Source organism: Pseudogymnoascus destructans (assembly GCF_001641265.1).
Source record: "Pseudogymnoascus destructans isolate 20631-21 unplaced genomic scaffold scaffold_27, whole genome shotgun sequence".
In the NCBI taxonomy this organism is placed as follows: domain Eukaryota; kingdom Fungi; phylum Ascomycota; class Leotiomycetes; order Thelebolales; family Thelebolaceae; genus Pseudogymnoascus; species Pseudogymnoascus destructans.
This window is the reverse complement of record NW_020167546.1, coordinates 100,000-114,920: the sequence shown is the minus strand read 5'-3', so window position 1 is coordinate 114,920 and position 14,921 is coordinate 100,000. Positions and strand designations below refer to the sequence as shown.

The 14,921-nt window shown below is 49.9% G+C and overlaps 6 protein-coding genes and 1 non-coding gene across 7 annotated transcripts; 4 read left to right on the top strand and 3 right to left on the bottom strand.

The window, feature by feature from the left end:
- Positions 1-1,381: 1,381 nt before the first annotated feature.
- On the bottom strand, positions 1,382-1,978 carry VC83_08735 (uncharacterized protein; the record flags this gene model as incomplete). The annotated part of the gene is made up of 1 exon (XM_024472278.1): positions 1,382-1,978. The coding sequence occupies one exon, from the start codon at positions 1,976-1,978 to the stop codon at positions 1,382-1,384; it is 597 nt and encodes a 198-aa protein (XP_024320341.1).
- Positions 1,979-3,582: 1,604 nt separating this feature from the next.
- On the bottom strand, positions 3,583-6,373 carry VC83_08734 (uncharacterized protein). The gene has a single exon (XM_024472277.1). The coding sequence runs from the start codon at positions 6,167-6,169 to the stop codon at positions 3,923-3,925; it is 2,247 nt and encodes a 748-aa protein (XP_024320312.1). The 5' UTR covers positions 6,170-6,373; the 3' UTR covers positions 3,583-3,922.
- Positions 6,374-7,086, top strand: VC83_08733 (uncharacterized protein; the record flags this gene model as incomplete). The annotated part of the gene is made up of 1 exon (XM_024472276.1): positions 6,374-7,086. The coding sequence occupies exon 1, from the start codon at positions 6,595-6,597 to the stop codon at positions 7,084-7,086; it is 492 nt and encodes a 163-aa protein (XP_024320342.1). The 5' UTR covers positions 6,374-6,594.
- Positions 7,087-7,206: 120 nt separating this feature from the next.
- VC83_08732 lies at positions 7,207-7,289 on the bottom strand (the record flags this gene model as incomplete). The annotated part of the gene is made up of 1 exon: positions 7,207-7,289. It is a non-coding gene; the product is annotated as a tRNA-Asp (tRNA).
- Positions 7,290-8,613: 1,324 nt separating this feature from the next.
- On the top strand, positions 8,614-9,390 carry VC83_08731 (uncharacterized protein; the record flags this gene model as incomplete). The annotated part of the gene is made up of 1 exon (XM_024472275.1): positions 8,614-9,390. One exon carries the CDS (start codon positions 8,614-8,616, stop codon positions 9,388-9,390), a length of 777 nt encoding a protein of 258 aa, XP_024320343.1.
- Positions 9,391-9,410: 20 nt separating this feature from the next.
- On the top strand, positions 9,411-9,797 carry VC83_08730 (uncharacterized protein; the record flags this gene model as incomplete). The annotated part of the gene is made up of 1 exon (XM_024472274.1): positions 9,411-9,797. One exon carries the CDS (start codon positions 9,411-9,413, stop codon positions 9,795-9,797), a length of 387 nt encoding a protein of 128 aa, XP_024320344.1.
- Positions 9,798-10,200: 403 nt separating this feature from the next.
- VC83_08729 (uncharacterized protein) lies at positions 10,201-11,666 on the top strand (the record flags this gene model as incomplete). The annotated part of the gene is made up of 3 exons (XM_024472273.1): positions 10,201-10,682; positions 10,725-11,215; positions 11,434-11,666. The coding sequence occupies 3 exons, from the start codon at positions 10,201-10,203 to the stop codon at positions 11,664-11,666; spliced, it is 1,206 nt and encodes a 401-aa protein (XP_024320311.1).
- Between the last annotated feature and the right edge of the window lie 3,255 nt (positions 11,667-14,921).

The window sequence follows — 14,921 nt, the reverse complement described above, 5'->3', positions numbered from 1 at the left end:
CCATGAAGTTTCTCGAATGTCATCATACATGGTTCGAAGTGAGAGTAGCACTGTGTCGAAGTCCTCTTCATCTAGTCTGTGACCAAGGCAGTTTAGGAAAGAAACAGCACCTTTCAACTTCCCCTTCATGGATCACCTCTGTGTCTTCTATCGTTTAGAAGTCAGCGTTACACCCCTAGTGTGTGGTGATTGAAAATTATGGCACTATGCTCCTTTCTTTCTGGGTCGTATGAGGCAAACACCGCCCAAAGGCCTGTTGCATTGCTAAGTCGACCTATCTTATTCATTAAAGTAGTTGTTGTTTTGCGTAGTTTTTTGCGGCGTTTCACTCTCTCCTTGCACTCCTTTTCATTTTCGTCGGATGTTAGGCATTGCAGTGTACTTGAACTAAGTTGGATGTTGCTTTGATCTACTTAGGTTAGGTTTAGATGATGAAAGAGAGAACATCTTCTTATGTGATCTGGCTTCTAACTGTCTCTGCCCCCTTCCCTGGTTTTGTATTCTTCTCTCCATAACAAGAGGCCACAAATTACTAATAGCCGGGTTTAAATAGACGGTCTTATCATGTATCGAGTGATCGCCGTCGTGACCACGGATTCGCTGAATTGTCTTGTGAGGATACCTCGACAACCCACATGAAAGCAGTTGTAGGAAATTTAAGCCTAAGGTAGTAGCCTGGATCTTGTACTTTTTTTCAGGATTGCGCTGAGAATATGCAACACCACCAATCAATACTTTTCTCCAAGATTGACCCTTTAGGTCATCGCGGCTTGCACTGACAATCGGGTTGTACCCATGCATCTCTGTGTACTCTTCAAGAACGCCACAGAACATTTTAGCGGGAACGAGCTCAAAAATAAAACAATTTTTAAAATTTGGGTTGGTTCCATGACTCTTAAGGAACAGGTCGTGTCTGCCTAGTCCACTCTTACGAATGCCAGAGACTCTCTTGTGTCGCAAAATGCCATCTTCTTCCTCAACTACTACCCCTGGTATAGAAACAGATATAATGCACTGTTCATCCGTGTCTTCAAGCGGAGGTGCCTCTGCACTAGTTTGAGCTGCCTGAGCTTTCAGAGCTGCATCTTTCTCTTGCTGAGCTTTCAGAGCTGCCTCTTTCTCTTGCTGAGCTTTCAGAGCTGCCTCTTTCTTTTGCTGAGCTTTCAGAACTGCCCCTTGCTCTTTCTGTACCATTTGTACAATCTCATCCTCAGTTGGGACAAATGTATCCAGAAACGCCTCTGGCCATTGATGCTATTGTATGAAAAGAGCGGCACGACTTCTCAAAAGCTTGAATTGACTCTGGGCGTTTGTGTCGCTAAGGTTAGCCTTTAGCAACACTAAGGATGCATTAACTTCCACTATCATGCCACAGAAAGCATCAATTTGGCTGTCGTCTAACGCATAGGCTGATACCTTTGAGTTCGCAGAATTTGTCCACCTCGCTTGCTAAACTCTTAAGCTTTTCCTCTGCTTCATTGTTTCTTTCTCCACGTAATTTAGCGTCTACATGGTGGAAAAGGGGTCCATCGCGACCACCCATTCTGGAACGAATCTCATAGATCTCTTTTGGTAGCGGTTGCTTTTCAGATTCGCCACCCTCACCATCTCCAGGCTGCTCGATATACGGTTTATCGTCAACGCCTGACATGAGTGATTCAGTGTCAAAATCATCGTCGTTCTCCTCCCCTAGAGTATAATCATCCTCTCCTTCATTAGGAACATATACCAAGCAAGAGACCTCAATTTTGTTCACCGCCAACTTGTACTTTTGGTCGAGATTCTTCTTTTGCTTTTTGCTGATCTTTCCGTCTTGGCTCCTTTTCAACTCTTGCTCCTCGTTTTTTCGTTCTGCCACTTGGCGCTCTCTGGATGCCGTCCGCACCAAATCGTCAATATCGTCATTAATATTAGTCAACTCGTCAAGAATTCTAGTCTCAATAGATGAATCACGTGCGCCGCCTTCCGTGGCTTTCATATAATTGAGGTGGTAGTGCTGAAGTTCAAAGTCTTTGCAGTATGGTTTTGCCAGTGAACGCTGTAATGCAGGGTTGTAGTCACTATTGACTCGAAGTCATATTGGTCGTTGAGCTTTGGCTCTATTAACAAGTATGTACGAACTTGTCCAAAGAACTCATCCCGATCTGCGGCTAGATTTGTTGAAGCAATGGCGTTGTTGACCTCCTCTAGTTTAGCCACTTGCTCTTTGAACTGCAAACGTAATTGTCTTGCGGAATCTGTAGGACCAGTGAGGAGCTCCTTAGGAGCTGTCTGAAATGCCTTAATATCTTTCTGTCTCTCCAGTTCTTCTGTTTCGAGTGTGTGGAGCACTTTGGCTTGAGTTGCTTGGAAACCTCGGGCAGCTCCATATTGAATCGTCCAGAACTTGTGGTCCTCCTCGTTGAATTTCTCAATTTCAGATAAGTGAGATTTATCTAAGACATCTGGAATAGGCAAGCGCGACGGTGGCTTGGCGACATAGCTGTCTTTGATTTGAAGTTCGCCGGTTTGACCCCCACTGGTCTGATCTCCTCCAGCTTGAGCTCCTCCACCTCCGGTGACTTGACCAGCCGTCGTAGCTACACCCATAGATGCCATTTCTGCTTGATGGCTGCTTGATGAAGATTGGCCAGCAATCTGTTCAATTTATGGTTGGAGATAGGTTATCGTCGTGATATGTTGCGTACGCGATATTCTTCTTGTGTTGCAGTAATTCAGCAGTTTTCGAAGACATCATCTGCCATTTTATACTTTCTAGCACAACGCGGATGACTGTATTCTGGATACTAATAACTGACTGTCGTCATCGCGGACACAGGATTCAGGGTAATTGACCTCTGGCCCTCCGAACAAGAAGAAGGCAGTAGAGGTCAAAGCATCGAAGCCAGCTGACCATCTCCCGTTTCCACGAAGCCGCTGTCATGATCGAAGATACAGGATGCAGGAACAGGGAAGCGGAAGGCTGACAACGGGGGACGGTTTTGGTGGTGGTCTTGGCGCGAGAGCGACCATAGGTATTAGAAGCGGAGAGATAAGGATAACGGCTAATATTAGAAATGCCGTACTTTAAATGAGAGAATTAAGTTGAATCCATGAAGCCATGTCTTGGTGTTCTAGTGCATGGAACTTTCTGTAAATATAGCTGCCGTGGGCACTATCATAGAGAGCGGATTAAGCTATTCGGCAAGAATTAAAGGGGCGTCTCAGGATAAAAATGGAGCAGAGAAAATGATTTGCTTGCTATATTGTGGGCTCGGACTGGAAGCGTAGAGCTTGCATGGATAGATCGAGTTCCCCTAAAATAGCTCGTAATTGCCATGAAGGTCTAACTATGCCCTGTACAATATCATGTCTTTCCTCTCCTAAATTTCTTTCCTCGCCCGAAGGTTTTTCTTTACCCGAACGCTCCGCCCAGTCTTAGGATCCGTCCCCTTAGGCCTCTCTAACACCTCAGCCGTAGAAGTATCAGTCTCGGAGGTTTCTACCTGGAATCACGTTAGGAAACTACTCTATTCAACCGTCTATAGAGAGTTGTATATAGGACATCGTATGACATTACACTTGCTCGAATACTTTGAATATGCCCTTCTTTAATTGATTAAATAGCTAGAAGACTCACCACCAAGATAAAAAATCCGTCCTGTTATATAAGAAATCATTGATAATATAAATAAATAAAAAATAAATCGTGGCACATGAAGCGAACGTCGTCTGATAGTCGTATATCATCCCGTAATCTCATCCAGTTCATAACTGTCATGATCGTACTTCACACCTTAAAACAATAAAACAAAACATGATAAAGATAGACCATCATGCCCCTTAACCCCTGCCCCAAATCCTCCTGCTTGCGTAGTTTAACCACCGTATACCCAAACACCCATCAGCACCCACCAAAATCAACAAACAACAGGCACACCGCCTATCTAAAAATCATCAGCGGCACCATCATCCCCTTCTGCATCCCCATGCCTATGCTCATCCCATCTCCAATAGCCCTCAACCCCACCCCACCAGTCATCATATTCAACTTCACCTCCCTCTGCACCTGTCTATCGCCAATAGAAGCAGCAGCGGAACTCCTCGCCGTGAACTGCTTCCCGAGACGCTCCAGGATAGCCTCGCGCCCCTGGCGAAGCGCGTGGATGCGCTTCTCGGCGTCGTCTGCGATGTCTTGGTGGTGAGTCTCGAGCTGAATATTGCGCTGCACACCGCGCACAGCAGGGTTCAGTGGCTGAGGCTTGAGTGCCATGGCGGAAGGCCAGGGTGTGTGATGGGGATCAGGTGTGTGTGGAGAGCGCTTGGGAGGTGACGATTCGGGGAATTGGTGGTGGCTGCTAGTGGACTGGGTCGATGCAGATTCAGGTGGGGAGCGTCGGAGTGGTTGCACGTTCTTTGGTGATGGGGCTCGCCCCTCAGGTACGAATGTCGTCGCTGGTAATAGTGGTGACAAGCGCTTAACCGGCGTCGGTGGACGTGGAGGAGTTGAAAGCCTCGTCGGTGGGGTATTTGTAGCTGGCTGCAGTACGGCGGATGGATGCGACAGTTCTGGCACAGACGGCTGCTCCGGGATTGGTGGTATCTCTCGGTTATGCGACGGCGACCGCGAGTGCTGTTCCGGGACTGGGGGCATTTTGCGGTTGTGGGGTGGCGACCTGGCGACAGGTTCTGAGATGGCGAGGCCAAGGCTGCTCGAGCTATTCTCGTTATGAATAAAGCGGGAAAAGAATGTGCTCTGCGAGGCTTCCATAGCGCTTTGCTTGAGGCGGTCAAGGAGGGACGAAGCCTGGCGACGGAGAGTTGGCGGCGGCGATGGGGTAGCTGCGCGGCGGTATGCACGACGGCGTTTCCGAACGCGTTTATGCAGATGTGTACTACACGGAGCTGTGCCGAGCTCACCCTGAACGAAGAGGCCTGAGCTGTTGCGGAAGCTAGAATTGTCAAATACATCGTCATCCATGTGGCTTCGTGGCGGGGAGCCAAAGCCAACACCAGAGCTCGAGCCACTGTGTCGAGCCTCCCAGATCCCTTCTTTGGTTGCCAGATCATTCAGCGGCGCCAGAGCCTCGTCCCAAGATCCAGATGTCAGGGTCACGTTATCGAAATCGATGGTCCGGAGGCTTGACCCGTGTTTACTGACGAGAGAAGATACTTGCTCGGCAGCAACCCATGCATTCCTCACAAATATACGACGAAGCTGAGGGAAGTGAAGTGGTGGGGGAGGTGGGGTTTCCGGGAGTGGTGACATTGGCGACGTGATCTCAGCGAAAAGCTTTGTGGCTGAACTTGGGGACGGCGGGCGACTCGAGTCGTTGAGGGTCAATGGACAGGGACCGCGTTGGCCATACCAATGGAAGGTGAGCTTCTCAAGGCTACCAGAGAAAATGCGGATGTAGTTTGTCAATAGCTTTAGATGGTCTGCACGCGAATTTTCGAATGTCCAGGAATCAATTGACATCTTTAGATTTCGGATCTGTCGCCAGCGGCGAAGGCCGGATGGTGACGCGCCAAAGTTTGGCGTCGGGTGCAGGTAGAGAAGTGCAGCAGGGTGGACCGCTAGCGAGAGCTTCTCGAGTTGCGTCAGGCCAGCGCGCTCAATTGCAATCCGCAGACTGATGAGTGCGTAGTCCACAGCAGAGCGACGGTATCGCTGGCATGGCTCCTGGCCAGGGCACGAAACGCTGAGGTGGCGAAGGTTGGGCATGCAACCTAATGCACGGATGAATGCAGGAACATTCGTCGCTGCATGGAAGATTGGAGGGTACTGCTGGGTGAGATAGTCTGCCAGCTCATGTGTGCCATACTTTGGCCTCTCAGTTTCCGAGGCAAGCGATGTGTGCGGCGTGTAGAGAAAGTTGACTTCTCGGCCAGTGACGGGATTCAGAAGCGGAGGAAGAAAGGTTGATTCCGTGTGTGGCATTGAGAAGGTCAGATGGCCGACATGGTGACCGATGCGGGCCAATGCTTCCATGCGAGAAGGCCGGGACAATGCGCTCGGGGTGAAGGTTAGGTGAATCCGCGCAAAGAGAGGCCTTGTCACGATGTTCGAGCACGCCGTGTTTGTGAGGCGGAGAGCGCAGAGGTTGTCATCGTCCAAATGGGATAGTAGCTGGCGATTGATCTTCTCATCTCGCCATATCTGAAAGAAGAGGGGGTTCGAAAAGGCCATGGCCAAGACACAGATCGACCCAAAGCGAGGCCAATGGCGGGGTTGAAAAGCGATATAAGAAGGCAGAATCAGAGAGATTCGAAGAGTGGAGATTGTCAATTAGAAATGCATATAATGTGGTCGGGAATACAGCGAAATGCAGTGCAAGAAGATTCTCATTGAGTTGGTCAACAACAGCAATGAATGCAATGAGGGTATTCTGAGGGGTGAGAAGAAGCACAAGAGGGAAAACCTACCGGACCAGCCACCTACCTTCGTTATATTCATGCGCCGCCTCACATCGCGATCGCGCAGAGGGCAAATCACGAAAATGGCTTGAAACAGAGTGAAAAGAGGAGATTCTACGGATCGCCATGATGAGAGTGAGTCATTATGGTGGTGAACGGTGACCAGAATGTAGGTGCAGGGCGGGACGACGATGGTGGATGCACATAGATGGACAGAGGATGCAGGGTGTTGCTGCACAAGAACGCGACTATGTCGCGGTCGCGATGCGCCTTTTAGACGCGACAGACGGCGATGAGGTCGGTGTATGGCTGGAAGAGTTGAAACGGAGAAGCTGTATGCCGGGGGGAGTTGGGGGCTTGAGCTTCCCGAACGATTGGCGGGGAGCGGATGGCCAAGAATTTGTTTTGGTGCCGCTGTGTCCGGGCCAATCGTTGGCTGTTGAAACAATTCGTTTATCGTGGTCGCGTGGAGAGATCAGCACCAAGAACACGACTAGAAGGACGCCGGCTCTACTCGCTTGGGCTGTCAAAGAGATGTCACGAAACAGACGCGCTGTTGTCGTGTTTAGATGCTGTTTTGAAATGCCTTATCGCGAAGCAATTGCCGCGACAGAGGGGTGGGGGTGGGGAAAGGGGATCGAGATGGGTGATATACCCGCGTTGAATGGCGATTGGGACCACAGTAGTTAAAGACAAGCGGATAAACAGAGTCGGAAATGCCAAGAATGCGAATTTATACACGCGTACGACAAAAAAGGACAAAAAAGGACAAAAAACATATCTAAGCATGAGCTCAGAGAGACAAAGTTACTCTCTGACGGGGAGTCGAACCCCGGTCTCCCGCGCTTTGTCGAATGACAAGCGGAAATCATGACCGTTAGACCATCAAAGACTTTATATAGGAAACCCGTAACGGGTTACAAGAACTGGTGCTGCTTTTCGTCAGTTTTTCCGGAGCTAGTAACCCAAAAGTTGATGCCTGGCTTCGGGTTTTCTCGTTCTCCGATTCCCGATCCCAGTTTCTGTTGGCACGAAAGACTGTTTTTTTAGAATTATGCAAAACACGGCTTCTTGCTTCCCGTCCTCTGTAGGGTGTGGCCTGCAAGCCCCTGAACACGGTTTCCTGCTTCCTGTCCTCTGTGTGGCTATAGTCCCTGCGCTCGGAAATGATGGATTTATGAGCGCCTACAGAGCAAACATAATTGGCTAGCTGACGCCCCCTTTGCCCCTCTCTGCTTGTGGCAGCCTGAAAGCCCATAAAAAACGCGTAACGGTTGGTTGATTCTTATACCAAAGGCCGCATCCTGTGTCCTCGATCACGACAACAGCTTCATGGGAACGGGTGACGGTTGGCTGACCTCAGAAATCTGCCTCGGGCCTCTCGAATGGCTGCATCCTGTGTCTTCGATCACGACGGCGGCTTCCTGGAAACGCGAAACGGTTGGTCGATTGTGAAGTCTGCATCGGGCCTCTCGAACGGCGGCATCCTGGTGTCTTCGATTACGACAGCGGCTTCCTGGAAACGGGGGATGGCTGGCTCCAGTGCTTTTGCCTATACTGCCCTCATCTCGGTCGGAAATTTGCCTCGAGGCCCAGAGCTCACGTAACCTCTGGCCTGATACTGGAACCTTGCAACCAACAGCAACGCCAAAACAGTAGACTGGTTCCATAAATACTGTTATGCCATCCATCGACTCAGCATGGTCTCCATCTTCATCAAGTTTACCTCGATTAACAACAATCCATACTGCTCTTCCAAATCCTGAACAGGAGTATCACGGGAACACATGCCATCTATCTTGGTATCAGATACTAAGGGAGACGACCGTCTTATTCCAAGGAAGGTGCACAACGCAAGAGGCCATACTGTGTTTTCCAAGGTAAGAATATCAGCATTGCATACTAGGCCGTGCTAACAATGCATAGAAGATTTCACTTGGGATTTGCCGCGAAAGAAGCCACGGCTTTCCTCGCCTATCAGTGGTCTTTTTGTCGCGATTACCATCCAAATTATGTCCGAAAATGTAGACCGAAGGTCACAACCCTTCGACTCCAGCCTTATCTCTCGTGAGTTTTCGCCTTCAGAATCTACTCCGTATTTGATGATAACCGTATTATCTTAGCGCATCTCGGACTCCGACAGCCAGACTCACCGACAGTCCGTAATACATACATCACGACAATAACCCCTCGTACCAGTCACAGTCAGTACACGTAATGGGTGACACACCTTTTTGCCGCCTTCCTGATGAAATCATCCTGGAGATAGGCTCCAGCCTCGAGGCCTCCGATCTTGCAGCCTTAATACGAACATGTCGTCGCTACTATGACTCCATGCAAGATATGCTCTACAACGTTGCCGTCACTTATACACTCAACTCAGGCATACTATATAAGGAGCAAACAGTGCTCCAATGGGCAGCGATTGAATCAAAGCAGCGCAAATGGACACTCGCTGCTTTGGTAAGGAAGGGAGCAGATATCTATGGCGAAGGCATGCTCCTCGGTACACTCTTACATGATGTAGCAGCTTCGGGGGACGAAAAAGCTACGAAACTACTCGTCAGATCCGGCATACACCCATGGACAGCTGTCCATAGCGCCCCACCCCTTGTCCATGCATCAGGAGGTGGGCACGAATCAATCGTTCGATATCTCCTCTATGATGCTATGAATATATGGCAGCGAGATGCGCCTCAGCATATTATGACCTTTGAGGAATCGAATCGGGTTACTATAGCATGGGACGAGGCAGAACGACAATGGGCCCTCCATGAGGCCCTTAGTCGTGCAGCCAGGCGTGGTCATCTAGCAATTGTCGAGCTCTTATGTCAGCATATAGACGTCTCTAAACCCTGTTTGACTGGGACTCCGTTCACTATGAGTGCATCTATAGGAGGGTCAATAGAAGTTATGCAAATGCTGCTTAGGCTTGGGGCGGAGCTGGGTCCTTCCGTACTCCATAAGCTGCTGATCATGGCCATCTGGTCCTAGACATTCTATCTAGGCGTCCAATGGATGTCTCTGATCGAGATTCTAGCGGTCAGACACCGTTACATTACGCGGCAATGAAGGGACATGCAGACATCGTACAGACGCTACTTGACCACGGTGCCGACCATGGAGTAGAAGATAAGACGGATTACACTGCTCTAGACCTGGCTATCCACTATCGCCATAGCAATGTCATCAAAATCCTTGCCGACATGCCTATATCAGCACCTTCACCCACAGATAACGAATCATACAACTCCGATGAGGAGGATGAAGATTGGGAGGAGATCAAAACTGTGTCACATAAGGGCTACTCTGAATCCGTGAGAGAACTGCCAGGGCCCGTTGTCTGGGTCGGTATTAGGTTCGATGATACTATAGTCCGGTTGACACCACATCGTATTTAAAGGATGGGAGGGCAGCCTCCACGCAGTACCTGATAGCACTATATGTCTGACATTCGGCATGTGGCGCAAAGCATTCTGAATGTGGACCCTATCGTCACCCTTTTGAAGCTCTCCTTGGTCGCTGTATGTAAGGAAGGCCATCACGTGCCACCACGTGAGGTCCCTTTATTAGGGGCCCATAGGGCTCGGTAAAGTAGGGCACAAGGTGCATAGATAAAAGGGGTTGGAGGCCTCGGAAGAAGGCCTCCAGTCAATAGTCGCTGTACTTATGTAGACCTATTGTCCTTACGAATACGATACCCCTTTCCTGCCTCTTGACCTGGTTCCCTGGACTCCTGTGAGACCTTGGGCTTACGCGTTACAATTCTATTGACTCTACCCATATCCAGCCTACTGGGTCAGGATGGCAAGTTTGGAAAGATGGATTACTCGAGCGACCTCGGGGGGAGCGACATCAGCCACCGAGGCCACCGAGGCAGCTCCAGGACCTACGACCCAAGAAATCGATGACTTGGTGGCCAACCAAGGCGGGAATATGGCCTCGAAGCTGGCCGACCTTCGGAAGCCAGTGGAAGAAGAGAGGGCCTACTTCAACACAATGAAGGAAGCCCTAGAAGTATTCCGAGGATCGCACGGTGACAATTACAACGCCTACCCTGAGGCCCTACAGGACTTTGCAAGGAAGCAAGCCCAAATTCAAGAAGAAAGTCGTCATAAAAGGCGACACCAAGACATTGAGGACGAGTGGGAGGACCCCCATCTGGAAGGACGCGAGGAGGACACAGCTTCCACTGAGTCTAGGGAGACTGCACCCACCCGAAGGCCAATTGGAAGGGTTAAGGAACCAAAGGTCTACAAGGGCGAGTCTACCCGCGAACTCAACGAGTTCATGGCCTCCCTCCGCGCCATTTTCTGATACCAACCAAGGGTCTTCCCAACTGAACAGTCGAAGGTGGCCTTCGCAGCCCAGTACTTAGAAGGGCACCCTATGAAGGAGTGGGACCATCGGTGCGCCACCCAGGTTGAGGGGTACATTGACCTTCTGGATATCACAGGTTTCGAGGAGTTCCTCCGAGACCTCCACGTCGACCCGGCCAACCGACAGCATCTTGCAGCCCTCAAGTATAACGTAGCTGCCCAAAGGAAAGGGCAGAGTATCCACAAGTTTGTGGCCTATCTTGAGGATCTCGAGCGCGAAATGGACCAGTATACCGAGGCGCAGAAGACCACCCACCTCTTGATGAAGATCCACCCAGAAATGAGACAACGACTCCTTGAAGGGGGGCACGCTGGCTACAAGAATAGCCAAAGGGACGAGGGGGGTTCCTCACGAGGAGGCTCCTCCAACTGCAGAGGCAGCCTCAGCAACAGGAGGGACCGCTTTGGCAGCCATCGAGGATTCCAACACGCAACCCCAGGTGAGGCAACCTCCTCTTGGGGCAGCTATAGCCAACGCCCAACAGGAAGGGTAGCTACTACCGAGGAAATGATAGGAAGCACGCCGAAGACAGGATGTGTTACAACTGTGGCAGGACAGGCCATATATCGAAGGAATGCCTGAGTCCACGCCAGCACACAGGGCTAGGTGTGCGGAAGCTCGACACCAGCCCAAATAGGAAGGGGTGACTCCCAGTAGAACCTCCAAAGCCCACTGCCACAAAGAGGATGGAAATCGAGGTAGAGCTTCAAGTAGGTTCTGAGTGGCACAAGGCGCAAGCCCTTATCGACTCAGGGTCAGACGCGTCCACTATCCAACCTCTCTTTGCCAAAGAGAAGGGTTTGGAATGCTGGGACAAGGCACCCCTACGTGCAAGGGCAGTTGATGGAAAGGATATTACGATATATGGGGCAGCTACCGCCCAGATCTGAACAAGGGACCACTTCAAAAGGGAGTGTGTAGTCACCCAAACCCTCCTTTCCATGGACACCCCAGGTGTAGACGTCATCCTGGGCATGGACTGGATAGCGCAAGTGAACCCCCAAATTGATTGGCGCAGACAGACCTGGCGCCAGCCCTTTGATATTGCAAGGGCTGAGGTGTCGGACATTGAAAAGTGGGAGGAAGGTGATACAGCCTTTGTCTTGGCTCTGAGCATGGAAGACAATATCCTCACCCAGTGCCCAAAGGAGTACGAGGCGTATATTGACGTCTTTTCCGAAGAGAAGGCAGAGGACCTCCCAGAGCTAGGAAGGAAAACTGTCATACTGACATTCGTTGCACTTAGTTTGCTATCAAACTCAAGAGCAAACTTGGAAATCCTCCTCAAACCTACAAGTCACTATACATATTTTGGCTTATCACACCAACAACAAGAGCAATACTACTCAACGATTGCTACAACCATCTATGATTCATTACACGTCATCGCTCCTTAGTTACTGGGCCGATATTACCACATAGCATATCTCTACAACCCTCTATGATTCATTACATGACATCACTCATACTACCACATGACATATCTCTACCAAATAAGGCCTAGGAGCATGAACGATAGCTCTAAAAGCTCCTACGAACCTCTATGATTCATTACATGTCATCGCTCTTTAGTTACCCACAAGATTGGTTAAGTTATGACATAATTTGTCTATGACATAATTTGTCTATGACATAATTTGTCTATGACATAATTTGTCTATAGGGGTACTCTGACCTTGGACCTCCTTTTACTTCCTATAGGCTACGAACCTAAGAGATGGTTCTATGGGATTCTCTTATGTTGACTACAGTTACCAAGCTTGGTAATCATGGAAAGTCTTGGAAAATGAGAGAACTACACTCCTTTAGCATAAATAGAATTGCCCTTTCCTTAAGAAAGGGCAAGCAGACAATACAGTAAATCGACTATCACATACTTCCACGTCTTTTCCAAGCTTCCAAGCATTCATCTTGTTACTCCTTGTTTCTGAAAAGTCAGTGAGGTGTTAACCTCTTACTTACCCCTGAGTTCCCAGACTCAACATTTGTTGCAACTTGTCTGAATCACTTCACTACATCACACACCTGATTGCTGCGTTGTGGAATAGTCTAAGCTACAACCCTTTGGCTCTGTTTCCTAAGACAGTGTGTTGTCTTAGTAAATTCATCCCTTCCTTGGGTGGCTAGATTCTCACATCTGGTGCACCCACCATTACAAAAACCCACGCCATTGATACAGGAACCCAGGAACCACCGTATGGGCCAGTATACAATCTATCGGAAACTGAGCTGGCCACGCTTCGCGAGTACCTTGACGCGAGCGAGAAGAAAGGATGGATCCGAAGGAGCGTGAGCCCTGCAGGCGCTCCTATCCTATTTGTCCAGAAGAAGGATGGAAGCCTATATCTTTGCGTGGACTATAGGGGCCTGAATAAGATCACTGTGAAGAATAGGCACCCCTTGCCACTCATCACTGAGACCTTGGATTGACTCCAAGGGGCAAGGTGCTTCACAAAGCTAGATATCCGGAACGCCTATCACTGAATCCAAATTCGCCCAGGCGACGAGTGGAAGACAGCCTTCCGCACCCGTTATGGGCACTTCGAATATCGAGTGATGCCTTTCGGGTTGGCAAATGCGCCAGCAACGTTTCAGGCATACATGAACGAGACCCTACAAGGGCTCATGGACACCACCTGTGTGGTGTACCTTGACGATATCCTCATTTACTCCCAGGACGAGGAGGGACATGCCAACCACGTACGAGAGGTCCTAGGATGCCTACGTGAGGCGAACCTATATGTGAAGCTATCAAAGTGCGCGTTCAATGTCAAGAAGTAAGTTTCCTTGGGTACATTGTCACTACGGAAGGAGTAGCCATGGGGAAAGCGACCATGTAGCTGCAATCGCTGAATGGCCAGTACTAAGGACCCATCGAGAAGTCCAGGTATTCCTTGGCTTTGCGCATTTCACCATATGGCCTATGCCTTACGGGCTTGATGCGTTGGCATCTATTACAGCCTTGTACGTACTTCTGGGTCTCTTCGGCGAGCCCAGGCCAGTAGTATTTGCGTTGGATCAACTCTTGGGTTTTCTTATACCCGAAGTGCCCGGCCAGTGGGTCGTCATGGCAAATCTTGAAGATTTCCATCCTCACTGCCTGATTGGGAGGTACGTATACTGCCTTGAAGCATAGGATGCCTGCATCGTCTACCTTCCAACCTGGAGAGCCCTTCACTTGCACCGTCCCAGCATCCTTGGCCCATTTAACAGCTAACTCGTCAGTCGCCTGAAGGGTTTTAATCAAGTCGGTCAGTGGGCCCGTTGCAGCTCCATAGGCGCTCTCTCCCTGAGTTATGGCTGTCACTGCAACTCTAGGGACAACAAAACCTGGACTCTTGGTGTCCTTATTTTGGTTCTCGTCCGGTCTGGCGCCTTCTGCGCTTACCATTGCCATGTCCATTGGTAGGACATCTCCTGCCTGCATGGCTCTTCGGAGCTTATCTTTAAGGGTTGGTAACATGACGTTCTGGTTGTCCTTCTCGACCTCATAGTCTGGTCTCCTTGAAGGGCCATCGGCTGGGTTCGTCTTTCCAGCCCGGTACGCAATATGGAAATCATACGCGGACAATGCCTGCACCCATCGTGCTTGCCTTCTTGTAAGGGCAGTGGTTTCCATAAAATACTTCAGATTATTGTGGTCTGTAAGGACCTCAATTGGGTACCAACTTCCCTCGAAGTAGTGCCTCCATTGTTTGAAGGACTTCACTATTGCCAGGAGTTCCTGGTCATGGGTCTCATAGTTCACCTCAGCTGGATCCAGCTTCTTGCTGAAGAAGGCAACTGGGTGCCATTCGTCCTTCTGCTCTGGCCCAGTCCCTTCCACCAATTGGGACAGGTTTGCAGCAAGGGCGAACCCTGACGAGTCTGTCTCCAGCCTGATTCTACGGCTTGGATCGAAATAGACCAGCGTGGGGGCTGTGGTGAAGGCCTTCTTAAGCTGGTCGAAGGCTCCTTGCTGTTCTACACCCCATACAAACAGCCCGGTCTGCTTGCCGGCCTTTGCCCCTTTTATAAGGCCTGTCATTGAGGTCACCACGGAGGAGTATTTCTTCACGAAGCGCCCGCTTGCCCGTATTCTCACCTGACAGTAAACTGCTGGCGTTAGCTTCGCATCAAGCAGTGTGGCTCTGGGACTATACAAA

Bases quoted from the DNA above. Each gene is read 5' to 3' on its own strand.
- VC83_08734 (XM_024472277.1), bottom strand. From the start codon at position 6,169: ATGGCCTTTTCGAACCCCCTCTTCTTTCAGATATGGCGAGATGAGAAG.